The following is a 27,506-nucleotide window of genomic DNA, read 5'->3' as shown; positions in this document are numbered from 1 at the left end:
TCCTGTCCTATCTCCTCTATTTCTGATACAGCGCTCTGCTACTACACCTGTGAGAGCAGTAGAAGATGGTCAAAGAGTTTGGGCCCTTAAGCCATGTGGGAGACCAGGAAGAAGTTTCAGGTCCCAGGTTTTACCCTGACCCAGTTCTGGCAGATTCAGCAATCTGGGGAGTGAACCATAAAGTTTAGGATCCGTTTCTCTCTTTTTCTCTACCTTAGATCAATTTCTCTCTCTTTCTCTGCCTTTCAAATAAATAATTTAATTGAGGAAGAAGAAGGAGAAGGAGGAGAAGGAGAATAAGAAAGAAAAGAAAAACCAACAGAAACAGAGAAGGAAGGGAGGAATAAATTCTGACTCCCCAAATGCCCATAACGTCTGGATCTAGGCAAATCCAAGAGCTCAGAACTCAGTCCAGTTCTTCCACATGTGTGCCAGGGACCCATCTACTTGAGAAATCCTCAGCTGCTGCCTTTCAGTGTTTATAGTAACAGAAATAGAGCTGCATCTTGAACCCAGGCACTCCGGTATGGATGCAGGTGTCCCAGTGAGGCACTGTTGCGCCAACGGTTCACCTGCTATCTATTTTTAGAGGCTGATCATCAGTCTGACAAGTTTTGAGAGTAAATAATGAATGATACTTCAGTAGGTGCTGTAAACTTTCTACCCCAAATGCTTCAGAAGTAATCTCTTTGTGTTACCATTCATCTCAATCTTGTACTTAAATACAAATACTTGTTTCCAGTTCTTATGTTAAAATATAAACACATTAGACCTTAAAGGTACATGTTCAGTTTTCCCAGTTAGGGCAGAAAAATATGATATAATTCATCACGTGTCATAAGGGTCACAGCTGACATTCATATAGCACAAGATAGATAACGACAGAAAAACAGCAGATTTACTTAATCCAGGTTTTATGTGATCATGACTATAGCTCTACCATAATAACATAATAAAATGATAAAATACTCATGATTTTAATTTTAAATTTAAAAATATCCCTGACTTATCTCAGTTAAGATAAAAATGTATACCCTTCTGTAATTTCAGAAATGAAGACTTTCTAATCCTGTGGGAGCTTTCTGTTTTAATGATAGTTTTGACGGAGAATGGCCAATCATGCAGAAAAGTGATTTTACTAACAGATGTCATATAATGTAGGAGACTGTGGAGAGAAAGCCAGCAAGGCCTGTGTGCTCACACTCTTGGCCTTTCACTGCATCCTTTACCATTGGGCATAGGGCAGAACAAAGGAAGGAAAAGAGAGATCTTTGTAGATTCTAGCAGTTTCTTCTGCTCGAGATATATTTCGGTTTCAGTGACACAGCTTCGGGAAGAGGAATTCTAGATGTATGATCACATTGTAGGAGCAAGGTGGTAAGGAGATGCAGCATGGAGGAGGGTCAGAGAAACCATGTTACTGAAGCTCTTGAGTGCCCTTTGATTTAAAGGACTCAGCATGTGTGTGTGCTATACTTGGAGGATTTAGTATTCTGACCTCCCACATAGCTAAGACTTCCAGGAATTATACAGAAACTTACATGAGTTTTAGTCAAAAGAGTGGGGGAAAAGATAACTCCCAGATTTGAAGTCTCAAGTTTAAGAATTGTTTTTGCATTTATTATTCTTATTAATGTTCTAGAACATTAAGATAAGCAGTAGACTGGCTCTTCTGGCTTCCACGTAGAAGTACCTGGCTTAAGTCCCATGGGCTGCGCTTCTCATCCAGGTTTCTGGCAATGCATCCTCTGAGGCAGAAAATGATGACTTGAGTGCTTGTGCCCCTTCAACTCACATGGAAGACCCATTGGAGTTCTGGGCTCCTGGTTTTTTGGGGAATTGGGGGAATAAACCAGTGGATGAAAGACATCTCTTCCTTTCTCTTCGCCTTTTCCCCTCTTACCCACCTCTCTATCTCTTGCTTCATCTACAAGTAGAGAAAAATAAGCTTTTTTTTCAAAAGAGTAGAAATAATGAAAACAGTAATAATAATAATTTTTTTAGGACAAGCAGCCTGTGAGGAACTCTGGTTTACTATCATACTTAATATAATGAACTGGCAAGTATTAATATTCCCATTTCACAGATATAAAGTTTAAGTATTTTATCACCTAAGTCAGCTAGAGCTGGAAGATACATATCTGACTCAAAATTGCATTTCCTGAAGATCACATTGCTTCTTCTTAATATTCTAATACCACCTCTGTCAAAACAAATTAAACAACAGTTTAATTGCTTACTTGCACAAAATACATATTAAAAATAAAAAGTCTGTTCTACTCACTCCACTATGGAAATGAAATTAATTTATGGAAAGTATACTGTTTGGATAGTGATTTAAAGATCCACTGAGAGCAACTGAGAGTATATAAAGAAGTGATATTCCTTATTTGTGTGGAGTAATCCTTTTATGAAACGATAATAAAATTCAGAGATAAAGTGAACTGGAAGAAGTCCTGTATGTTTTCTTGAACAACATTTTTTATCACATTTTCCAGCTCTCCAATAAAGTGTTTGCAATGAGAAGGAACAGTAGAATCTCTTTCACAGAAATACACCAGGTCATCAATAGTTTGGTGAAAATTATAAGTTTATGCTCAGGTCAAAAATATGTCCCATAAGAACATAGGTCCCATAGTAGGTAAGTATATTATACTGTGGAATAGAAGCAATTAAAATTAGATGAGATTCTTCATATTGTGTTGGGAAATATCCCTGCCCCAGGGTGGAATAGCCAGTCAGTAAACCACTGTTGAATTAAATGAAGGGAGTTGAACTCAAAAGAGTAAGTGCGCATAAGGATACATAAATCAAAGATGGCTGAAACCCATATTAAGGAAACAGTTTACACCTTCACAAGTCAAAGATCAGTAAGTGGAAATGTTAAAAACATGCATAAATTTGACACATGCATTTCTATAATGTTTCTTTAAATCATTGATTGTGATCGTAGTCCTTCCAGGCTGCTATAACTAAATACCAGCGTTCTGAATAGCTTATAAACAATAGAAATTTATTTCTTATAATAATGAGGCCAAGATGTTCAAAGTCAGGGTACTCACAAATGTGATGTCTACTTCGAGCCTGAGATCTGGTGCTCCTCTGTACTGTGGCCTCACATGATTTAAGAGCTGGCTGGGTCTTTGTGATCTCTTACAAGGACATGCATCTCATTCATGAGGGTTCTTCTGACGTTACTCGTTAAAAGCCCTACCTCCTAAATACCGCCACATAGGTGATTAGTTTTTTGGTTTTTTCTTTTAAGATTTATTTATTTTTATTGGAAAGTCAGATATACAGAGAGGAGGAGAGACAGAGAGAAAGATCTTCCATCCCATGATTCACTCTCCAAGTGAACACAATGGCTGTGCTGCGCAGATCCAAAGCCAGGAGCCAGCAACTTTCTCCAGGTCTCTCATGTGGGTGCAGGGTCTGAAGGCTTTGGGCCATCCTTGACTGCTTTCCCAGGCCACAAGCAGGGAGTTGGATGGGAAGCGGAGCTGCCAGGATTAGAACTGGTGCCCATATGGGATCCCGGCGCATTCAAGCCAAGGACTTTAGCCACTAGGCTACTGTTCCAGGCCCGATAAGTTTTTAATACATGAGTATTTGAGGGAACGCAACGATTTATACCAGTGCAGACGTCAACACATCTGAAATGTTTATTTGAATAATTTTGTTTTGAAAGTAAAAAACGAACCCATATAATTTTCAATCAGTTGAATTTCTGGGATATCCCTGGTTCGTTCTTCATTCTAATTCTTTATTCATTTTCCCTATATTTGTGGATAACTCTTCTTTCTCCAACAGCTTTTGGGATAGTAGAAACTGTAGAATCCTGAACCTTAAAGCCCAGTTAACAGCAAGAACAGTTTATCTTTGTATGTAATTTAAGCTTTCATTATCTCTTTTGCCTTTTTCTTTTTCTGTTCTATAAAGCTTTGTATTGGTCAATTTACCTCATGTTTTTGATGATCTGTTGAGTTCATGTTTATAAAACTATCTCATAAACAGTAACATTCACAAAAAATAGTGCTTGCTCTTGTTAGATTAGGTATACAAATTTTAATTTTACAAAATAGTTTTTGAAATTCCTTGATGTCAGGAAATATTTATTAGCTTTGTTGTGCCTTACATGAATATTACTTACTGCAATAAAGGGAAAAATTTTTTGTAACCTTGAAATATTTTGAATTTAAAACAAAATTGTTAGATCTTGGACTGTAACATTCTGAGAGGCCGTAGAGCCCACTGCATCATAGAAGTTCTTCTGATTGTCCCTTATTTCTCCCCCTCCCTGTGCAGGGTAAGCTTTTCTGTCTGGTGACCTCATCTGCCTCAGTTTAGACTGCACCTGCCAATAATGAATGGCTCCTCTGACCTAGACCCTGACTTTTCGTGAACTCAAGGAAGGTTAACATATTTGGAAAGATTTCTGTCACAGATTATTGTGTTCTGTTTTGGTCCATAAGAATTATTCACAGATTATCATCTATGTTAGGGGTCAAACACTGTCCCAAGCCACAGTATGTTCTCTAGACCCACTGAATTTCTTTAAAAAGCCAGTCATTTCATTCCCTTAAAAATTATCTGTAGTTTCCTTTCTACCTCCCCCTAGAAAAAGGGATATATAAGGTTCTAATAGTGAGCAAGTAAGAAATCACACTGGTGTGATTTTACCAGACTTCCCCCCTTTTCCAGGTAAATAAACCTATGTGCCCTTTTCCTTATTCTGTTCTTGTCATCCAGTTTCCATTTGCCCTTACAGAACTAAGGACCACTTACCTACCAACATTATACTTCGTCTTAAATTTATTTATTTTGAGTTACAAAAAGAACTTCCACCTGATGGTTCTTTTCCCCTATCCCTGAGGACTACCATAGCCAGCACTGGACCCAGGAACTTTATCCAGGTCTCCCCCGTGGGTGGCACAGGCCCAAACACTCAGTTATCTTTCAATGCTTTTTATTAGCAGGTAGCTGGATTAGAAGCAGAGCAGCCAATACACGGAGCTGGAGCTAAAGTCCAGAAGCTGCAGCACAAGTTGGTATTTATATGGGATGTTGATGTTGAAGGTGGCAGCTTTACCTGCTTTACAACATCGTTCCCAAATTTTTCTAACTTAAAGGGGGAAAAAAGATGCTTCAATAATTGGTTGTTATTTATTTATTCATTACTTTTTCCTGATTATTAAAATTAAAGAAAAGTATTAACTAATAGTGCATTTTATCTATGCATTGCTCAACATTATGCATAAATTATCATTTCTCTAGAAATGCATATTTTTGTAGTAAATTATAGGCAAGTTTCTTAGGAGCTCAGCAAACTGAAGTTATTGCTGTGTGTAGTTTTGTGTTACTTTGTATAGAATTTTGAATTCTTTTATCTTCTGTCCTTTATTCAATAGATTATTGCACTTTTGAACGTATTGTTTTATGCCACTTTAGAATTATTTAAGAATTAAATATGCTGTATTTATTTTGTCCTTGTGCTAAATGTAATTTTTTCATCAGTTAGAAATGATACTAAAAATGCAGATTATGGTTTTGTATTTTTAAAAGCATAAATCAAGCTCTTTTGTTTAGGTCATTGAGTTGGAAAATCGGCTGAAATCTTTTGAGAAAAGATCGAGAAAATTGAAAGAGGGAAATAAAAAATTAATGCAAGAGAATGATTTCCTGAAATCCCTCTTAAAACAACAGCAAGAAGAAGCAGACACCAGAGAAAAGGAGCTAAAACAGCTCCTAAAAGAGAGTAAAGATATAGAAAAAGACAAAACAGAACTTCAAGTGACAATCGGTGAGCTGGAGAAAGAAGTCACTTCCCTAAGGAGACAAGCAGCAGAAGCTGATGCATTGAGAAATGAAAATGAAGAGCTGATGAATCCAACAGAGAATCCTTACCATTCAGCCGACAAAACTCAGTCTGAGTTGGCTACCATGGCAGTGAGATCTGGGCAATGTGATTGTAAAACAACAACTACCAAGGTTAAATTTAAAGCTGCCAAGAAAAAGTGCTCCGTGGGTCGTCACCACACTGTTCTCAATCACTCCATCAAGGTTATGAGCAATGTGTTTGAGGACCCTAGCAAGGACGGCTGGCAGGATGTGAGTGAAAGCAGGTAAGGCTCTCATTAACTTAACTCTGTGGTGGGGACACTGTGCATATGTAAAGTACTGGCAAATGGAGATTGAATTTCAACTACTGTCGATTTGGTATTCAGAAAAAATACTGTCAGATCTTTTGAAATATCTTGGGAGGTCTTGTTCTGAGCTTATTGACTGAAATTTGCATGCAAAATTAGCCACAACTGCATGAGTATTTGAATAGGTGCCAGGAAACCCAAAAGAAGGCAATGCTTGATTTCTTCCAGTGATGCTATTTTCATGCAGTCATGAGGCTTGAAATTGACAGTTTGGCAGGTTGATTTAATTTGCTGGCCCTTTGCATATTCACCACTGACAGCTAAGGATTCCCAGGCAAGCCTACTAAGTCAGTTTAGTTATCTTGTGACATGCCAACCTGGGAGGAGAAACATTTTTCCCCCTTAATTTAGTTAGATAAATTTTGAATGACCCATTTCAGCTTGTTACCAGATGTCTACAAGCTGCTTAACATCCTTTAAATTAAGAACCATCTTCACTAATTATTTCATGTATGTATTATGCAAAGTCATTGTACTAACTTTAATTGAATGGTGGTTAAAAATTAGTTCTTTAAAGTTATACAGATTTCTAGTCTTAAGTTATTTAACACCTAGTGAATGGCAACAGGAGAATACTAAAAAATCTGTAAGATTTCTTTCTCTTACCCCTGGCTGTAATTCATATATGCACTTGAAGCACATCAGTAAAACAACAAAGGCAAATGAATGACAGATATATCTTTTTTTATGCCAAGAAAATGGGGAAATCCAGTGTTGCCAGAATTGCTTAACACATTGTCTAAATTGCTATAGTTTTAAAAATTCTGTCTTGTTTTGTAATGACATATTTTCTCTCATTTCATTCCTACTTTGTTGTTGTTTTCTGTTGTCTTTAAACTCCCAAATAGTCATTTTGTTTTCAGTTTAACTATTGATAGTTTTCTTAATTACAGAGAGATTTTATAATTATTTTAAAATGTGGTTCCAAAAAATTGTAGAGACAGAAGTGTGTTACCTGGAGTCATTCCTGATCAACTAAAAGAATATAAGATTTATTTAATCAGAAATTTACATGAAATAGATTATTGCCTGAAAGAATTTGAAAAAGCATTCCCTGTCGTAGGTTCGATTTAGAAATACACAGTCATGTAAAAATGTGGTTCGATAAAAAAAAAAAGGTATGATTTAATGAAGGGCGAGACAGCAAGGTCTGTTTGTTCAGCAGTTTTCTTGGCCTTTGCATGAGACATTCCTTCTTCTCAGATGTGTAAGACAGGACCCCTTCTAAAATGAAGGTCTTAGAATCTGTCAGACAAGGTAAGTCAGAGATTTTCTTTGTAGCTAGTTCTTACACAGAAAGTTGGGAGAGAAGTCCATGCTTTTAAGTGTCATGTCTTGCCCTGGAGACACAAGTACTATAGTGTCTATCACTTGCCTTGGGAAAGAGGGATTTCCATTTCTGTGACTTGCTTCGAGAAGCCGGAAGGGCAGGAGAAGGCCAGAGGGATCTTGCTTGATTCTGAGTCTACGCAGAGTTCTTTAGGTTAAGGGATTCAGTATGTCAAACTTCCATAAGTTGGGGCATTATTTTCTGAGCAGCAAAGCTTGTTTGTATATTATAATCACTTGGAGCTCTAATAATAATCCCAAAGCTCAGGCCACACTTCAGACCAGATAAATTATAACTTTGGGGATGTGCTATGGTTTTAGCAATTTTTTTTGAAGCTTCCCAGTTGGTTCTAGTATGCAGACAAATTTGGGAACTACTGTTTTAAATTATCATCAGGTCAAGCCCCTTGTCCTCAAGCTGGTTTATAAAAACACACACAAGAAAAAAAAATGTATGCAGGTAAAGCTGCAGGACCAAATCTGCATTCCATTTCCTTGTTATCTCTTCCCAGGTTCTTTTTCCCTTTTCTCAAAAGTAATTAGAGATGAAATAAAGTATACAAAGTATTTACTTATTAGGATATGTAGCATGTTCTTGGAAAATGAAATTAATACTTTTTGATATAATATTTTTCTTATTGTGCATTGTATATGAACTTTTTGAAATATCTTCATGTGTCATTAAGGATATTCAAGTTTCAAGTTACCAAATTTGTTTCAGCCTCTTGGTATGATCACAGTATTCATAATTTAGTGGTACAGTTTATGTGTGAGTATGTATGTATGAGTAAATGCATAAAAGTTAAATAATAATTCAATTCTAACATCTAGATTAGTGCATATGCACAAGGCTATATCTATTATGAAATATATCTCATTATATCTGTTATAAGAGTTGTCACATAAGTTACTTAGCAGTAAAACTCAATTTTTTACCATAAAGATTAAGTGTTAAATTTCCTGTCTGACAGAACACGCTTCTAGTAATCAGTCAGGTGTAAATAATTCTCAGTTAAAAACCATGTAGTGGAAATTTAGGGATGTCAAAAGATTCTATTTTTTTTTCTTTTGCATAGTCAAAGATACAAGAAAGTTGTTCGGATACTGAGAAAAATGGAACTTAGTCATATGTAATAAATAATACTAGAGTGCATAATTATCACCCCATTAAATATTTATTTCATATAGTTGAATAATTCTTACGAGAGCATGCCCATTCAGTGATGGGTAACAACCAGGAAATGTTTATACATTCAGACAGAAAAACAGAATTTTTGTATTGTTAGGAAAGTGAAGTATGAGAAAAGTCAACTTTCTTTGGCAAAAGCACAGACTATAAATGCATTAACTAGATTTGTACAAAGAGTAGCAAAAAATGCCATCCCAAAATATTTAATATTGCAATAATTATCATTTTGGACTGAAGGCAATTAAGAAAAAGCAGATTTAAGAAAAGCTCTCTGCCTTTCTCATTCAAGTTGGAGGCAATACGAAAGCATCTCTACTGTTTTGTCTACCAGGAAACACAGAAGCCAATCACTGGGGAGGGCACCACAATACCTGCCTAAGGTCAGCAGCTAAGTGTTAGCAGCCCAGTGTACCAGATGTACCGCATACATCTGCTGTCCATTGTGCATCAAGGTTTTTACCTTGTATACAAATTTATTGTTCTTCATTGAAAATGCTAACTAACCTGTATCTCTAAGCTACTATTATGAACTTACTTTGGCATACTTCCCATTTATTAGATGTGATAAACCAATTAATACATTTTTGTCCTACTAATCAGTTTTTTATAGGGGGTCCCAGCTTAGAAGTATGAAAAAAAAAATAACTTTCTTGTCTCAATAGTTAATAGCTTATATCTGAATTATCTCCTGTTATTAAGTCATTTAGCTATTGCCTCATCACTTTTTTCCAAATGCATCATATATGCTCGTGATTTCTGAATATTCTTTTTCTACAAATACATTTTATTCTTAGTCAAAAATATTTTTAAAGTCACTTATAACATTTGATCTTTATTTCTTGCTTCAGGACTGCGTCATATCATTTTTGTTCTCTGAAGGCTCAAGTCTTAATCATAAAGCCTATTCCATGCTTCTCATATTTTGCTTTTATCCCCTATTTTTAATATCCTCTCTTTTTTGATTTTAAAATTTAGGGTTAGTGTAATACTATTACTTTTTCTGGGATAATGCATTAGTGTTTCAATTAGTGTTTCATTATTACTGTAATTATTGCTGCAACTAATCTTCTAAAGAGAAAAAGGTTTATTTAACTCACAGTTATGAAAGGAAATTCAAGCTAATGTAGTGAATTCCACGTGAAACACGGCAGCAACCTGGTTTCTTGCCTCACATGAAAGAAGAATTTTCATGTGGACAATTCCAGTTGGCAAAGCAGAATTTATTTAGGAAAAAAAAAGGGAAAGGGGGCTCCTGGAAGGAGCTCCATATATACCAAGAGAAACCTGATGTGCTGGTGGAGATGGTGTTAGACACCATCTCAACGGATTTACTCAAAGGAAAAAGAGAAAGAGAGAGAGAAAGAGAGAGAGAAAAAAGAAAACAAAAGAAAAAAAGACAAGAAACAGATTTATTCACAAAAGTACCTAATTCTGAATCAAAGAACCATCCCTTTGGCAGTGACCCAGAGATGAGATTAGTGTGGGTCACTCCTCCTTCTGAGATGGTAAATTGATATGTTAATTCTGCCCCTCTGTCTTTCCTCAAAGAAAGAATGTGTTAAGAAATGGATTGTGTTAAGAAAGAATGTATTAAGAAATGGAGAGAATACACTTCTATATTTTTGAGTAATTTCACCAGGAACCATAAACCCTAACCTCCTACTGTGCCTTCTGACCCCTCACACAGTGAGGTGACCCTGTTGGCTTGGCCTCTGATGTATTGGACCTTTGGTAGATGGTTTGCAGAGGAAGAATCAACACGGCAAGCAGAAGCAGAGGCAGCGACTGGGCACAGCCTTGGCTATTATCATCAGCCCTCTTGCAGAAATACCTTCTGATAGTATGCCCTCAGTAACCTGAACCAATACAATAATGGGGTTGGGGTGGAGGCTGGCACGATGGCTCAGTGGCTACATCCTCACCTTGTACTCCCCAAGGTCACATATAGGCCCTGGTTCGTGTCCTGGCTGCTCTACTTCCCATTCAGCTCCCTGCTTATGGCCCGGGAGGGGACCCTGCAACTTTGTGTGAGATCCAGAAGAAGCTTCTGGCTCCTGGCTTTGGAACAGCTATTGCAGCCAGTTAGGGAATGAACCAGTGGATGGAAGATCTGCCTTTCAATAAAAATAAATAAATCATTATTTAAAAAATACAATGATGGTGTTATGCTGCTATAATTTTAGTACCATTATTTTATTACTTGCAGATTTAAAATCCTGTATGAATTCAGGAGCCAAATCATGAATCAACTATAGCTAGTACAATGAAATATTTTAGCTCATATAAATAGCATGTACTGTTCAAATCATGTAATTCACATTTCCATTTCCTTTTCATTTCTTAATGTTTACAGCCTTTGAACTCTTCTCTTCTAGTTTTTAACAAAACATACAGTATTCACATCGTGTCGTCATAGAACTCTGGGACTTACTTCTTCCATCTAATTCTGTTTTATTACCTGTTACTCAGTGTTCAGCTTTTATTCCTACCCGCTAATCTTCCCAGTCTGTCACAATCACTATTCTACATTCAGGTCAGCTTTTATTTTATCTACAACATATAAGACAATATTGATATTGACATTTATTTTTAAAATTTTATGTATATTTATTTGAAAGGCAGAGAAAGAGAAAGAAAGGGAGCATGTAAGAGGGAGAGTGTGCCTTCCCATCCACTGGTTCACTGCCAAATGACTGCAACATCTAGGGCTGGTCCAGGTGAAGCCAGCTCACCCACTTCTAATAGTTGTTTTAGGTGGAGTATGTGCTTTTCATACATGGAATCAGGTCACTTGCAAACAAGGAAAAGTTAAATTCCTCTTTCCTTACTGTTTGTATGCCTTTTTTAAAAAAAGATTTTATTTATTTTTAAATTATTTTTTCTAAAGATTAATTTTTTCTATTGGAAAGTCAGATATATAGAGAGGAGGAGAGAAAGAGAGGAAGATCTGTCTGATGATTCACTCCCCAGGTGGCCGCAATGACAGGAGCTGAGCTGATGAGGAGCCACAAAATTCTTTTTGGTATCCCAACATGCTTGCAGGGTCCCAAGGCCTTGGGCCGTCCTATACTGCTTTCCCATGCCACAACCAGGGAGCTGGATGGGAAGCAGGGCCGCAGGGATTATAACTGACAGCCACTTGGGATCCTGGCGCGTGCAAGGCGAGGACTTTAGCCACTAGGCTACTGTGCCAGGCCTGCCTTATTTATTTCTTTTTCTTGACTGATTACTATATAGCTAAATCTTCCAGTATTGTATGAAATAACATTCATACAAGTTGAACATTCTTGTCAACTTCTAGGCTTTAGAAGAGATGCTTCCAGTTTTTCCTTCTTTGATACAAGGTTGACTTTGTGTATGTCATTTTTATTCTTTATGATTATTGAGGGTTGTGGCTCTTATAATTAACTTGATTTTTACTATGAATGGATATTTAATGTTATTGAATGATTTCCCTGAATCTTTTGAGATGGTTACGTAATTGTTTTATTTCATTTTCGCCAAGTAATTAAAAACAAAATGTTTATTCATTATTTTTTTTCCTGAAGGATGATAGATACACACACACAGAAAAAAAGAGAGAAAGAGGGAAAGGATGGGAAAGAGAGAGAAAGAGACACTTTTTTCTATCCATTGGTTCATTTTCCAAAAGCTTTAAATAGTCAGGGTTAGGACAGACCCAGTATAGGAGCCCAGAACTACATCAGTAACAAGGTCCTAAATCTTTGATCCATTATCTGCTGCCTGCTAGGATGAATTGGCAGAAGTGTAGATAAGAAGTGGAACAGCTAAGACTCTGATCACGACTGTGATATTAGAAGTGGGTATAATCTGCTTTACTGCAATGCCCACCCCCAACCATGTGATATTTTATGTTTGTTGATTTGTGCATGTTCAAACATCCTGACATCTCTTGGGCAAATTCCACCTCATCATGATGAATGAACTTTTAATAGGCTTTTGAAACAGATTTTCCAGTAATACTGTTGAGAAATTTTAGATTTGTGCTCATCATGGATATTGGTCTATGTTTTATTTTTTTGTTGTGTCTGTGTGGCCTTAGTATCAAGATAATCTTAGCCTCAAAATGATTTTATAAGGGGTTCCTGTCCTTTGGAATAGTTTAAGAAGACTGGTGTTGATTCTTAAAAGCCTGATGGATGTTTGGTGTCATGCTTGGACATTCCTAAGTGAATTGCTGTGGTTCAAGTCTTGATCCATTTCCAATTTCAGCCTCTTGCTAAAACTTACCCTGTGAGGCAGCCAGTAATAACTCACATACTTTGGTCCCTGATATCCACATGAATTGGATTCTTGATCCCTGGCTTTGTCCTGACCCAGGCCTGAGTGTTGCAGGCATTTGGGGAATGAACCAGCAGATGGGTGCAATATCTCTCCCTTCCTGTCTCTCTTTTTTTCTCTCTCTGCTTTTCTAGTGAAATGAATAAATAAATAAATTTTTTAAATGATTGGTATGCTTTATCCTTGAAGCCATTAGGTTCTACACTTTTCTTTCCAGGGAAAACTTGATTACCAGCTCAATCTCAGTACTATTTTTTTGCTCTAACTCGCAGATCTGCCCCTGCCTTTTTCACTTGGCCTCTTTCTTTAGGTAATGGTGGCCAAGGCCTTGACTTGATTGAAGAACTTTCATTAAGTTCCGGTCTTTTCTGGAATTGGCTCCTAGCTTTTCTATTTTAAAATATAATCTGGGTTCTTGACTTTCAGTGCTGACTTTCAAAGAAAAGTTTTCATTGGGTAGCTGAATAAGATTTTTGGTTGAAAGTAATGATGAGGATTGTTAATTGTTTTTTATTTCTTTATCATATATATATACATATATATAATATAGTATGCTTATTCTTCTTACTGGTTTTCTGTACCTTTACTACCAAAATTTACATGAAGACAGGAAATTTTCTACCTCGTCCTTTAGTGTTTTTATTCACTGATACCTGGCCTTAGGGATGATGCTGAACTCAATGAGGGGAAGCCATGGAAATCTGAATTTTCTTTCAAATGAGGGAAAAACTGTTAGAGACATTAATTCTTTCAGTCCTGATTCAGCAAGTAGTGAAAAGTCTTTGTTTTCTGAGTCTACACTTAGCGGAAATGCTACAGATGTAATAGGGATATAATACTTTATAATTCACAATACTCTATGGTTTTATAAACATATTGTCGAATTTTTCTTTTTTAACATTTAAAACCAGTAAATTCCTTACTAAGTCAAGACATCTGTATAAATTTACAGTATAATATCATTTGTTTTTGAAATAAAAGGAAATGTGTGTAAAAACTCTTCTTGGGTTCTGTATCGCCAATTTTCTTTTTCCCAAAGCAGTGATTCTGAACAGAGCTCTCAAAGTCTGGGAACAGTTATTGTGGAAACATCTCAGAAAATAAGTCCTATAGAAGACGGAGGATACCAGAAAGAAACTGACCAAATAAAAGACAGCAAAGTACAAGGGAAAGAAATTGCACAAACACATTCAAGCATGGATCGCAAGACCTCCAAGGTATATAAAACATTATTTGCTCATTTGTAAGCTATGTTTTTTGTTTTATCTCATGTTTCATTATTTAATCAATAAATGCTGCTAGTGCTGATAAATGTTAATGGAGTACCTGTTGACAGTGTTAATAGTCATTGAAAACTAAGTCTGTTTTGAAGTATGTTGTGAATATACCAACTTTCCAGTCATTTTCAAGTACTAGTATTTACATTCATTAAAAATCTTCAGATATTTATACCTCAGCAAGACATAAATAAATGTATCAATAAGGTCATTATTATTTTCATATATACAAAATATATAAAGTGAAAAAAATTCTGCCTATTTATGCTGTAGATCATTTTATTTTGTGGCAAAAATTGGGTTGCCCCTGAAATAAACTATAGGATTGTTTAAAACCAAATTTTTGAAAAAAATATTTTTAAGATCTGGCCAGAACATCATAGAAAGTGTTCAAGGAACAAGTGTCTATTTTAATTAGTCAAAATAAATTTCATACCAAAAGTTATTTGCTAAACACCTACTAACTGAGTGATATGATAAATAGAATTTTGTATGACTCACTGCCCAGATGTGTGGGAAATCACCCCAGGGTCTCTGGCTGCTCCTGGTGGGCGTGGCCTAGAGCTTACCGGCCCTGGCATAAAGAACAACTTCCAACCCTGTATGCAGAACATGATCTCTGAAACGATTGGAAGGTCAACAGGATTAGGCGTGCCTTTTAGGCAATCACAGTGTCATTGGGTGAAGGGACTACCTGAAAATGCCCTCCTACCCTCCCTTTTCTTAAACCTTTAAAAACCAGGACCTTGTGTTGAATAAGCAGACATTCCTCATCAGCTTGTCTCCGCTGGTTCCTGGACCCAAGAACACCGCCCGCTGCCTTACTCTCGGTGCACTTGGAGCTTGCTGGCAGGCTTAAACCCAAGACAGTTGGCCATCAGAAGAAGGAACGGCTAAAGAAATTGATGCATGTACCACGCAACCTCACCGGGCAAGTCCTTGATGCTGAGAGCGAAGCTGACAAGATGAATGGTTAACGAAGGTGAAGCTCATCAGCAAGCTGAATGATCGGGATGTCCAGCTCGGGGTGGCGGAGCAGGCGTCGTGGCACTCGGAATCTTGCTGGGAGGGCTTCAATATGAACTAACAGAAGGGGATATCATTTGTGTGTCTTCGCCATATGGGGATGTTGTTAATATTAATCCCGTGCGCTACAAGAAGACTGGAAAATCCCAAGGCTTCTGCTTCCTCTGCTATGAAGACCAAAGGAGCACAATTCTGGCTGTTGACAGTTTTAATCGGATCAAGATTAAAGGAAGAACCATTCGAGTGGATCATGTGGCTCACTATAGGGTGCCTAAGTTCTCAGAGGACATGGATGAGGTGACCAGAGAGCTCCAGGAAAGCGGCTGTGGGGTTAGGATCCCCTCCCCAAGTGCATCTGAGGATTCTGAAGATGAAACCCCCCTCCACAAAAAACACAAAAAAGATAAAATCAAAAAAAAAAGAAAAAGAAAAAAGGGAAGCATGACCAGGAGGTGCAGGTGGAGCAAGTGTCCACCTCTTCCTTGTCCAGAAGCAAGACCACAAAGGAAGAATCCAGAAGCCAGAGGACGCCAAGAGCTCTGAGGAGGCCCAAAGGTCAGAAGCCAGGCAGACACGGAGCACTACCCTGGGCTCCTATGACCTGGACCACCACCTGCGGAGGAGGTGGGGAGCCAGCCAGGGAGCCAAAGGAGGAGAGACTGAAGCACCAGTCGTCTGGCAGGAAGGAGGTCAGAGGTTGAAGGAACAGGATAGGGACAAAGGATGAAGTGGAGACAAACATTGGAGCTGGCATAACGGGCATTCAGAAGTCCAGAGCCATTGGAATAGAAATCGGAGCCCAGATCGATCACCCCGGCAGAAAAGGGTCCTGCAAGCCAGACTCCTCCAATCCCAGTGATGGCAGGCATCACTGAGGCCAGCTCCACAACTCCAGAGACCTGGAAATGAGATGTTTCTAAATGTAGTCCCAGCAGGCGCAGTAGCCTAGCCGCTAAAGTCTTCACCGTGCACATGCCGGGATCCCCCACTTCCCCATCCAGCTCCCTGCTTGTGACCTGGAAAAGCAGTTGAGAACAACTCAAAGCCTTGGGACCCTGCACCTACGTGGGAGACCTGGAAGAGGCTCCTGGTTCCTGACTTTGGATCGGCTCAGCTCCAGCCATTGCGGCTACTTGGGCAGTGAGTCATCGAACGGAAGATCTTGCTCTCTGTCTCTCATCCTTTCTGTGTATTTGACTTTTAAATAAAAATAAATAAATCTTTAAACAAACAAAAAGAATCATTGACTTTGCGTGGTGGTGTTTGGCAGAAAATTTCTTCAGTTATAGTAATGTATATCTGTTTAATGAGTTTCTAAATAAAAGTACTCATAAGTCTTTCAGATAGCAAGAACATAAACTACTTTGTTTAGATTGTGCTTGTTAGAAATCATAAAATTCATGTTAAAATTCACGCAGTAGCAAGTGTTTTCAGAAAATATTGGACCTTTCATTAAGCTCAAAGATGATCACTTAACTTTAAAGCAATTGGTTCTGGCTTTTTCTTCCTTAGCATTTTGGCTGATTTTCCTATTTTTGAACTTTGTGGGATCTACATGGTGTATTTTTTGTTTTTGGTTTCTTTTGTTAAATACTGTTCAAGGTACATTCATCTTCATGTTTGTAAAGAGACTCAAATACAAATGGCTGTCTAAGCTGTTGATCATGTTTGCTGGTCAGTTATTTTTCGCTTGAACTTTTACTTCCTTTATTGGCCTTTAAGAATGTTTCTCTTATTGCAATTGTAGATAGACTCTACATGTCTTTGTTTCGGGGTTTGTTAATTCTCTGTATTTCTGTATCAGCAGCAGTACTTTAGGGAAGCCAGATTATTTTTTATGTTAGGTCTGGTAATTCAATACCATGTCTAGTGCTTGGTATTAGTAATTCAACTGGAAGTTGTTTTGGACTGTCTCAGTATGTGACAGACTTTTAAATACCAATTGATTTTTTTTTTAATTGGGATAACATATTTACATAGAGGAGGAGATACAGAGAAAGATCTTGCATCCACTGATTCACTCCCCAAATAGCTGCCACTGCTGGAGCTGAGCCCATCTGAAACCAGAATGCAGGAGCTTCTTCTGGCTATCCCATATGGATGCAGGGTCCCAAGGCTTTGGACCATCCTCCACTGCTCTCCCAGATCACAAGTGGGGAGCTAGAAGGGAAGTGGTGCAGCTGGGATACAAACTGGCATCCATATGGGATCCTAGCACGTGCAAGGCAAACACTTTAGCCACCAAGCTGTCATGCCAGGCACAAATACCAACTGAATCTTAACAAAATTACAAAACGTATGCCACTGTATGAGTTAACTTGTTGTTACTATAACAAAATACCTGAAGTAAACAGCTGATGAGAGAAAAGCTTATTTTAACTGGTGGTTCTGGAGATTCCCAAGACCAGATAGGGCACATGGGTTTGGAACCCTCAGGAGGGTGATATATGGTATTAGTGAAGCTGTTGTAGGGGAAGGATCATGTAGCAAGTGGGAAACAGAGAAAGCAGCAGGGCTTGACTGAGGCTTTTGTGGCCTAGCCTCTCCCAGAAATTACCTTCTGAGATCACACCTCCCTAAAGGCCTCCTGCCAGGCCCCCTCCTAAGCAGCATAACTGGATTATGTTTTGTCTGTTTTCTCACCAAACTGTTGAGATTTAAGGTCTGGCATGACTTTGTGTGCCAAGAGATCTTTCTGACCTAAGAACTGATTGTGAAGACAAGTTCAAATGAGACCCTTCAAAAACATCTTAAGAAAGGAGATGTTAATATTTTAGAGTCTTTGAAAAGAATTGCAATTTATACCTAATTTATTTTTAAAATAATAATAACTCATTTTATTTTCGATGATGTTACATAGTTGAGAGGGAGGCATGCCCATATGGACCACCAATTAGGGTGGGGAGCCTTGAGCCATGGGGGAAAGTAGATGAGACAACGCTTTCCAATCTCCTTTTGTAATGGGAGAAAGTATGGAGAGAAGGGAAGAGGGATGCTCCCAGCAACAACACTGTATTGGAACCCAGGTTTTAAAGATGTCATACCAGATCTCATACCAGGATCCCCGTGTTCTGAGGGCACTGCTTAAGTGCTTTTCATAGTTCTGAGATGCTGTTGATTTTTGTTGCTTCAAGGTTTGGACAATTCTTCCAATGTCAGTTTACTAATATAGTCTACCGTAAAGTCTCTGTTCGCCCAGATATTCACTGTCAAACCTTGACCAGGAGCGCTGTTCTATTGTTCTTTTTGTTCTGCCCTCCATGGTACTAGACATCCTGTGCAGGCCTCAGTGAACTGGTTGTCGTGTCCTCCATGAGTGTCTGGGCATGCCATCCACTGCACAGACCTCTGCAAACTGAGGAGACCCAGTTCTGATACATATGCCTCTTGGTCAAACCATAGAGCCTGTGATTTTCGCCATGGTTTGAGTTTTGAGCCCAGTGGTGCAGTTGAGGGGGATTCCCGGCGAAACCTGGTCTGAAGTGATCCCTAGTTCTGCTTCCTGTTTGTGCCAGCCAGTGTGGGGTCTGGCTCACACCGTCACCCACATAAGCCTACACACACACAGTGGTAGCTGTGGTCACCTGATCAATTCTGTCTCCAGCCCCATCTCCTACACAAACCAATATATGCTGCAGCCTAACCCTACCCAACACCCTCTAGGCAGTCACACACACCAGCAAGAACTACAGCCTAGTCGGAGCAACCTTCAATAACCCCCACCAGAACCACCTCCAGTCCCAGTTTCTGTGCATGCCGGTATGTGTAGCAAATGGGTGGAGTCTGTCCTACATCACATTTGGCTCTAGTATGCATCAGTGTACCTAGCTCAGCCTATCCAGCATACTCATGTTGGCAGATGCCACTGCCTATCCAGCCAGACCAGGCCTGACCATCCAGGCTAACCAACCCCAGTGCTGGTTCTTACGTTCAACATTGGGAGTTGCAGCCCACCAGAGAAATGCCCACAATTTCCCTACTAGACCCAATCCCAGCTCCAGATCTTGTACTTTCCAGGTTGTTCTACAGTCTAGCCTGATAAGATTTGCCCTAGTACTAGCAACTGCTAGTTGATACTGTGGCAAAGCCCAACCAGCCTGCACTTACTCTGGCTTTTGTATGCAACAGTGGATTTGGTTGCTTAGCTCAGCCTGGAATAGATTTCTAAAACCTCCTATATCAGGTCACCTCTCAGTGGCAGATCTTGCATATACTGGTGGTTTCTTGGCCCAGCCTGACTTGGCCATCTTCTGTCCTGGCAGCAACAGTGGCCTTGACCAACCAGCCCACACCCATTCCGGCTCTTATTGTTGGATGCTACAGTCTAGCCCTGCCTGATCTACCCCCAATTCAGCTCTTGCATGGTTCTGTGGGTGCAGAGACCTTGCCCTACCTATCCAATACCTACTTTGGCTCTTGCAAGCACCAGTGAGTGCTGGAACCTAACCCAGTCTGGCCCACCCCAGACCCAGTCTGCACCCATGCCGAGGGATACTGTAGTCCTGTTCAGCCCAGTTCCCTGCCCCCATTCTGGCTCTCACACTGAGAATCACAGTCCAGCCAGGGTGTCCTCTTTGCCCCCTGACATGGCTTAATTCTGAGCCACAAATCTTGCATGTGCTAGTTGTTACTCCAACCCAACATGGCATAACCCATCAACTATCTTTAAAAGTGTCTCTGGGGCCCAATGCAATAGCCTAGTGGCTAAATCCTCGCCTTGCATGTGTCAGTATCCCATATGGGCGCAGTCTATGTCCTGGCTGCTCCACTTTCTCATCCAGCTCCCTGCTTGTGGCCTGGGAAAGTAGTCAAGGAAGGCCCAGAGCCTTGGAACTTTGCATCCACGTGAGAGCTGGAAGAAGCTCCTGCCTCCTGACTTCAGATCAGCTGAACTCCAGCCATTGTGGCCACTTGGGGAGTGAAGTAGTGGACAGATCTTTCTCTTTCTTTGTAAATCTGGCATTCCAATGAAAAAACATTGTCTCAGGGTTAAATTTCTATTTCTTTTGAGTAGAGTTTTTACCTGTAATTGTTTAGTATGATAAGGTTTTCTGTGAGTTGTTGGTGTAAATCAGTAAGGGTTTTTTTTGGAACCTTTGACAAAAGATTTATTTATTTTTATTGAAATGGCTGATTTGTAGAGGAGAGAGAAGATCTTTCATGCACTAACTAGCTCACTCCCCAAATGGCACAGTTGCTGAAAATGAGCCTCTCTGAAGCCAAGAGGCAAAAGCTTCTTCCAGGTTTCTCACATGGGTGTAGGGCCCCAAGGCCTTGTTTAGGCCATCCCTCACTACTTTCCCCTAAGGGATGCTGGTGCTTGCAGGTAGAGGATTAGCTAATTGAGTCATCGTGCCATTGAAACTTTTTATAACACAATTTAAGTAGTGAGGCACTTCTTACTATGTAATTTTATATATCATTATTGAATATTAATGTAATGTTCTCATTTCACTACTAGAACACCAGAAAACCAGCTTTGCAAAAGAAGAATGTTAATATACAGAGGAATCCATATGCAACCGTGTACACTAGAGGTAAGAATGGAAATAAAACTAACTACAAGTCTTCTTGAATTTAGTCAGTTTTAAAAAATGTTATCTACAACATTATTTTTATATAGCCACTAGAGAGAAGTACAAAAATATAGCTGCCCAGAAATCAAACAGCAATATTATATTATTGCGAGAACGAATTATATCTTTGCAACAACAAAACAGTATGCTTCTGAGTGCCAGAAAAACTGCAGAATTATCTGTGAAAGAATATAAGGAGGTCAATGAAAAACTCCTTCATCAACAGCAAGTATCCGAACAGCGATTTCAGACGAGCAGACAGACAATCAAGGTACAGAATCATTTAAGTTTGAATCATAATAGGAGATACTATAGAAGAAAGTGTTTTGTTTTGCATGCTAATTGATTCATATTTATAAGTGTTGGATATATCTATTATCTATAAGTTAAAAAATAACTCCAAGTGCTGTTAATGGATTACTATTAGCTTATGATCAAATTTCTTTTTTAAGGAACAACCTAAATTAAGGAGGAAATCCCCAAATTTAAAAAAAAGCACATTTTTAGCAGTCTTTTTCACTTAGTTCTTCTCATGTGTTTAGCATTTTTGGATATATTATATTATATTATATTATATTATATTATATTATATTATATTATTAGTTTGAAAATCTGGTTCCATAAATTATGCCTGTTTAACTATGTCCTTAAACTTTTATACAACAATTTTAGATGAATTATGCCTTATTCTTGTTGTCATAAGTCAATCTGCATGCAAACGACAGAGGAAAGATTTCATAAATCTCCATTCTTAAAAGTATTTGTATTTGTTGGAACACTGTTTTTTTGGAACACTGTTTTTTTTTTTTTTTTTTGACACACAAATTCACTTATTTGTATTAGAAAATAACTTTGAAGTCTCACAGATAATTTTAAATTACCCATAAATTCTGTAATTCTAGCATCTAGTACTTTCACTCAAATGCTGTGTCGCAGTGTTTTCATTGGAATGGGTTAATGTTCTACCACTTGTACTAGTAAGAATCATGGCCTGGCCTCATTCATATATCCCTACATACCTTGAAAGTTTGAGGATTTCACAGATGTTACCTTCCAAAACTTAAGAGTGGCACACCACATGCAAGTGAACTCTGTTAGAATTTAGAAATAATCACTGATACCACAGCCACTATATGGGAATCCAATTCCCTGAAAGCATTTGATGAACCTGTTTTTATTTTACTGGCTGGAACTTCTGTTTCCCTTTTATATCATCTGTGAATTCTTTGTCTGTGACTTTTCATCCTTTTCTTCTTTCTCCCACCCTTCCTTTTCTACCTGCCTTTCATAATAATCTCACCATGAAATTATGAACTGTGTATTCCCAACCTGTTTTTGTGTTATTGTATTTTTGGTACAAATAGCAATGTCAGAAAGAAGACCACATTTATTACAAAAACTCTTTGAATCAGACATGGTTTTCAAAAGTGGTGGGGAAGTCACATATGTTGGGATTCCATAAACTGTATATACAGTGAGAAAACATTAAAATAGTTTATTAGACATTAAACTAAAAATCTGTATAAGACACTCATTTTTTCCCTTTTTTTTTTTAACCAATTCTTACTGCCTTTCTCACAGCTTTAATGGTACAATATTTGATGCCAAATAAGAAATCCATATTTTTAGGAGAAATTTTAAGTGTGGTGTAGACAATAGGAGGTATATGACATTGAATCAGAGGCATAGGACTAATTGTAATGTAGATATTAGGAGGTATGGGGTATGAGAGATTGGTACAGATGATAAAATGAATTGCCCTTTTAAAATGTATTCTTCTCTTTACCTGACATAAGAGGCTTCCTCCAAATTACTAAACATCAGCCCTTTCAAATATCAGCTTTTACACATGTAGAATTGTTAAAGGATTATAAGTTAGACGTTTTCATTGTTGGCCAAATTGCTCTCCAAATTGGTTCTGCCAGTTTTCACTCTTGCTATAGGAATGTTAGAGTGTCAGTTTTCTGATATCTTCAACCATACCTGATAATGTTAAACTTAAATTTTAATAGATCTACCAATGAGACATATAGAATTTAAGATTTTAAATTGCCATTTATTGCTCATTATTTCGCACGATAACCATAATTTACTGATTTTGTGCAACTTGATTTTTAAAATATTATGTTGTCAAAGGGTGCAGTTGCTGACATCATGATATAAACTGGTGCTTAAGATTCTTCTATTCCTTAAAGACCTGTGATTGTATTATAAATTATTTCATTAGTTGCCTTATTTAGGTTTGTTTCTTTACAGGAAGGGGCAGAGTTTTAATAAAAAATTTTTATATCCTGAAGTTAATACAATACCTATACTGGAAAAGATTTAGATGTTTGGAATTTCTAAAAAAGATGTTTAAATTGAGAAAATAATTCTCGTACTGTATAGTGTGTCCTCATCAGAAAATCAGTGACTTTAGTGTTCATAAATACAGATATTTGTTTTCTCCATATTTTAAAATGAAACATTCATGATACATGTTAAGTACATAGTGAGCTTTTAAATTGAGAGGTGTGAGTGTTGAAGCTGTAGTCTTTTTCAAGATTATTTTGGCATGATTCAGCATTTATTTGAGGTCAGATTGTCGATTTCTTCAAAAAGCCAGTTTAGTTTTTGGTAGAGATTACATTGAATTTGTAGTTTAATTTGAAGAGCATTGCAACTTTAACAGTGTTATTCACTGATAATATTATTGTCAAGCATATAGTAAAGCTTCCTTCTTTAATCCTAATTTTAGTAATATTGATCTCTCTTCCATTTCTTGTTCTGTCCACCAAAAAATTTGTCAGTTTTGTTGATTTTTATCTGTTTTTTGAGAGACACATGGGCATAGAGATCTCATCTGCTTGTTCACTCCTCAGATGTCCATAATTGCTAGTGCTAGAGCCATGAGTCGGGAATGCAATTTAGACCTACCTCCTGGTAGGTAAGAACCCAATCATTCCAGTTATTTCTGCTGCCTCCCAGAATCTCCGTCAGCAGGAAGTTGTATTCAGGAGTCATAATTAAAAATCAAACCCAGACACTTGGATGTGGGATGTGGATTTCTTAGCTACCACACCACTGTTGCTGTCTTTAAGGAACCAACATTTTGCTTTTTTGCCTTTCATCTTTTATTGCAATTATTTTTTTTATTTCTGTTGTACGATTTATTATGATCCTTGTTATTTTATGCTTATACTTTTGTCATTTTTTGTTCTTCATTTTCTGTCAAGGTGTTTGTTTATATTACTGATTTAGGATCCTTTCTGTTTTCAGTAAAACGTTCAAAAGTACAAATTTGCCTCTGGGCATCCTGTTAGCTGTATATCCTATAAATTTGATACAGTATTCTCAAATTGTAGTGTAATTTTTCCTTTGACTCATTTCTAATTTTTACATATTTGTGAATTTTCTGGATCTCTTCAGGTCATTGCTTGCTAATTTCTTGCTGCTATTGTCAGAGCACATAGTTTCTATGAAGACAGTTTTTAAATTACTTTGTAGCCTAACGTGTTATCCTTGGAGGAGATTCTGTGTGCATTGGAAAATAATGCATATTCTATTGTTGTTAGGTTGAGTATTCCAGTTCTCTTTAAGTTTAGTTGGCAAATAGTGAATTTCAGCTCATATTCATTTATTTTCTTGTATTAATTGCTCACTTGAGTATTAAAATATTTATTATGGCTTTGTTGAGATATAATTTACATGTAAGTCTCTCATTTAAGGTATTTAATTCAGTGATTTTTGCTATATTCTTGGAGTTCAGAAAACATCTCTAGCTTTCATTTACATTTTTTCACCTCCAAAAGACTCTTCTTGGGCCAATATTAGACGTAGTGGCCTAAGTTGCTACTTGTGACACTAATATCTTGTGTCAGAGTGCTGGTTCAGTATGGACTAACCATGTCCTATCCTACTGCCTCCTAATGTGCCTGACAAAACCACAAAAATGGCCCAAGTACTTTGGCTCCTGCCACCCACATTTGAGTTGCAGCTTCTGGCCCCTAACTTCAGCCTGACACAGACCCGGCTGTTGGAGGCATTTAGAAAGTGAACCAATGAATGGAAGATATCTATCTCTCACCCCCTCTGTCTGTTGCTCTTTTAAATAAATAAGTCTTAAATAAAAAATAAAGCAAGTTGCCCTCCCTTTTTTTCTCTACTGCCCGTAGTCTTAGGAAAACACCAACAATTTCATTCTTTCTTTCTTGGCTTAGCTATTCTATACATATCATATAAATGAAATCATATAGTATATAGCATTTTATGTCTTTCATTTGCCATTAATTTAAAGTTCATTCTTGATGTAGAATGAAACAGCATGAATGTAGGAATTTTGAAAATTTGCCTCTTTGTGGAGTCATTGTAAAAACTGCAAAAAAAAAAAAGTGATCGGGAATTGGTATTTTTATACCACTAGGAGCAGAATCTAATCTTGTAAGGGTTAATATAAAATCTCTAGAGGTATTAATTAATGGCTCAAAGAAACCACACTGTTTTTTTTTTCTAAAGCATCAATTCTGCTTCAAAAATATGAAGCTCAAATAAAATACATGAAATTATGAAGCTATTTTTATTAAGATCTTTCTAATCATATTGAGGAACACTTGTGCTTCTTCTATAGCTCTGAAAAATAACCTGAGCCTTGGAGGTATCTAGCCTCACCCCAAACCCTCCAAGAAAAACAGCTGAGTCTCTGTAAGAATGACAAGTCTTGTGACATAAAAAAACTTCATTTCATTTCCCATTCTCCATCTCAATGGTAGCCTGGAGAAATAATAGTCCTCATTCCCTTAGCAGCCTGGCAATTACCAGAGCAGCAGAAGGGAGCTCTTTCCAAGACACATTCCGAAATAATTGTCATTTGTAACCTCTGGTCATTTCCTGGAAGAGCTCAGTTAAAAAGATGACTGATCTCTTTCAGGATGTATAACCTTCATCCTAGGACATGGCTTGAGTGTGGTATCATAATCAATTAGAAGTCAGTGTTTAAACTTCAGGTATCTGAAGGTATAGATGACAGTTTAGGCCAAGCAGTGTTAATCAAATAGCTTAAAAGGAAATCCTAATAAAGATATCCCTAAGTTTTGGGAGGCTGTGATACGATCCTGGGGATCTGTCAGTCACATGAGCTGGTCATAGAGCTGGGTGTAATTGATGAGGCAGCTTTGTTCATAGAAGCATTATTGCTAATAGCACACAAGTGGAAATCATTTTAAATCCCTTGATTGGTGAGTGGGTAAGCAAAGTATCACAAATAGATGCAATGAAATATTATTCAACCCTAAAAAGGAGCAAAAAATTAATACATGCTACAACACAGATTTAATCTTGAAAACATTATACTGTGTGAAAGAAGCTGATCACAGAGTACTATTATGAGAAAAAAACAGTATAGAAAAATGTATAAAAGCAGAAGTTAGATTCGTGGTTATACGGGAACTTCAAGGAGAGGTGAATTTGCTGGTGATTGATGAAGTATGTGGATTTCTTTTCAAAGTGTTTTTAAAATTTTTCTATTAATATAAAGAGAAGAGATTTTATGCATTTCATAGTTAAAATCCTAAGGATTTTATTTCTTGTAAAAAATTTTTGCAACAATATATTTTTGTTTTGCTTTATAGTCACAGGCTTAATGCTACATAAAAAGATAGGATTTCATTCTTTTTATGGTTGAGTAATACTCCATAATAATCATTTACCACATTTTCTTTGTTCAGGTATCAGCTGATGGTCTTATAGGTTGATTGCATATCCTAGCTATAGTGAATTGAGCTGCAATAAATATGGAAATATTGGTAACTCTTTGATATGCTAATTTCATTTCCTTTGGATATACTCCCGGGAGCGGGGTGGCTGGGCCATATCATGTCTATATTAAGATGTTTGAAGACTTCCATGCTAGTTGTAAAAAGATCAAAATATAAAATTGTAATAGTTTCATATATATGTGAATACATAAAAATTATTGACTTGTTACACTTTAAATTGGTAAGTCATGGAATTTTCAGTGATTTTTTTATTTGCTCTTAATCTACTTCAAACATAGAAACGGGACAGTAAGAGAGAGAAGGAATCTTCTTTTTTGCTAGTCCATTCCCAGGTGTAAGGGAGGGCTGGGCTAATGCCAGGAGCCCAGAAGTCCATCAGGCTCGTTGCAGAGGGTGACAGGAGATGAACACTGGAGCTGCCATCAGATGCCTCCTGGGTTGAGCAAGACTTGGTACTAGGCACTTGGATACAGTAGTCAGGTATCCCAAATGGCAGCTAACCCACTGCTTCCCCACTACACATCAAAGTTTATGAATTACTAGTGGTATTTACACCTGTAGTAATAACTACATTGATATTACCAGCAACACAGTGTCTCATTATTGGCAAAATACTCTAACAAAACTCATGTGTGTTAAAAGAACTTATTAACCAAAGCATTGATTTCACTCACTATTAAACAAATGTACAATACATTTAGAATGAACTCTTTTTTTTTAAATTTATTTGTTTATTTCCAGTTTTTTTTAATCTTTATTTTCCAGGATACAGTTCCTTGGCTCAGGCCCAGTTTACCTCCCCATTCCCTCCTCCCTCACTGCTTTCCTCTTTATTACAATAGTCCTTC

General features: G+C 37.6%; 1 protein-coding gene and 1 pseudogene across 1 annotated transcript in view; both read left to right on the top strand.

Moving 5' to 3' along the window:
• The window catches only part of CNTLN (centlein), a 269,496-nt gene that overhangs the window by 168,824 nt on the left and 73,166 nt on the right, over window positions 1-27,506 (top strand). The window contains exons 15-18 of the mRNA XM_058672438.1: window positions 5,587-6,122; window positions 14,066-14,243; window positions 20,791-20,866; window positions 20,953-21,176. Coding sequence (XP_058528421.1) covers window positions 5,587-6,122; window positions 14,066-14,243; window positions 20,791-20,866; window positions 20,953-21,176 — 1,014 coding nt within the window. The remainder of the gene's footprint in view (window positions 1-5,586; window positions 6,123-14,065; window positions 14,244-20,790; window positions 20,867-20,952; window positions 21,177-27,506) is intronic.
• LOC118759910 (RNA-binding motif protein, X-linked 2-like) lies at window positions 14,916-16,188 on the top strand (annotated as a pseudogene).

This window comes from Ochotona princeps, chromosome 14 (assembly GCF_030435755.1).
Source record: "Ochotona princeps isolate mOchPri1 chromosome 14, mOchPri1.hap1, whole genome shotgun sequence".
NCBI classification, from domain to species: Eukaryota; Metazoa; Chordata; class Mammalia; order Lagomorpha; family Ochotonidae; genus Ochotona; species Ochotona princeps.
This window is presented reverse-complemented; position numbering and strand designations above follow the sequence as displayed.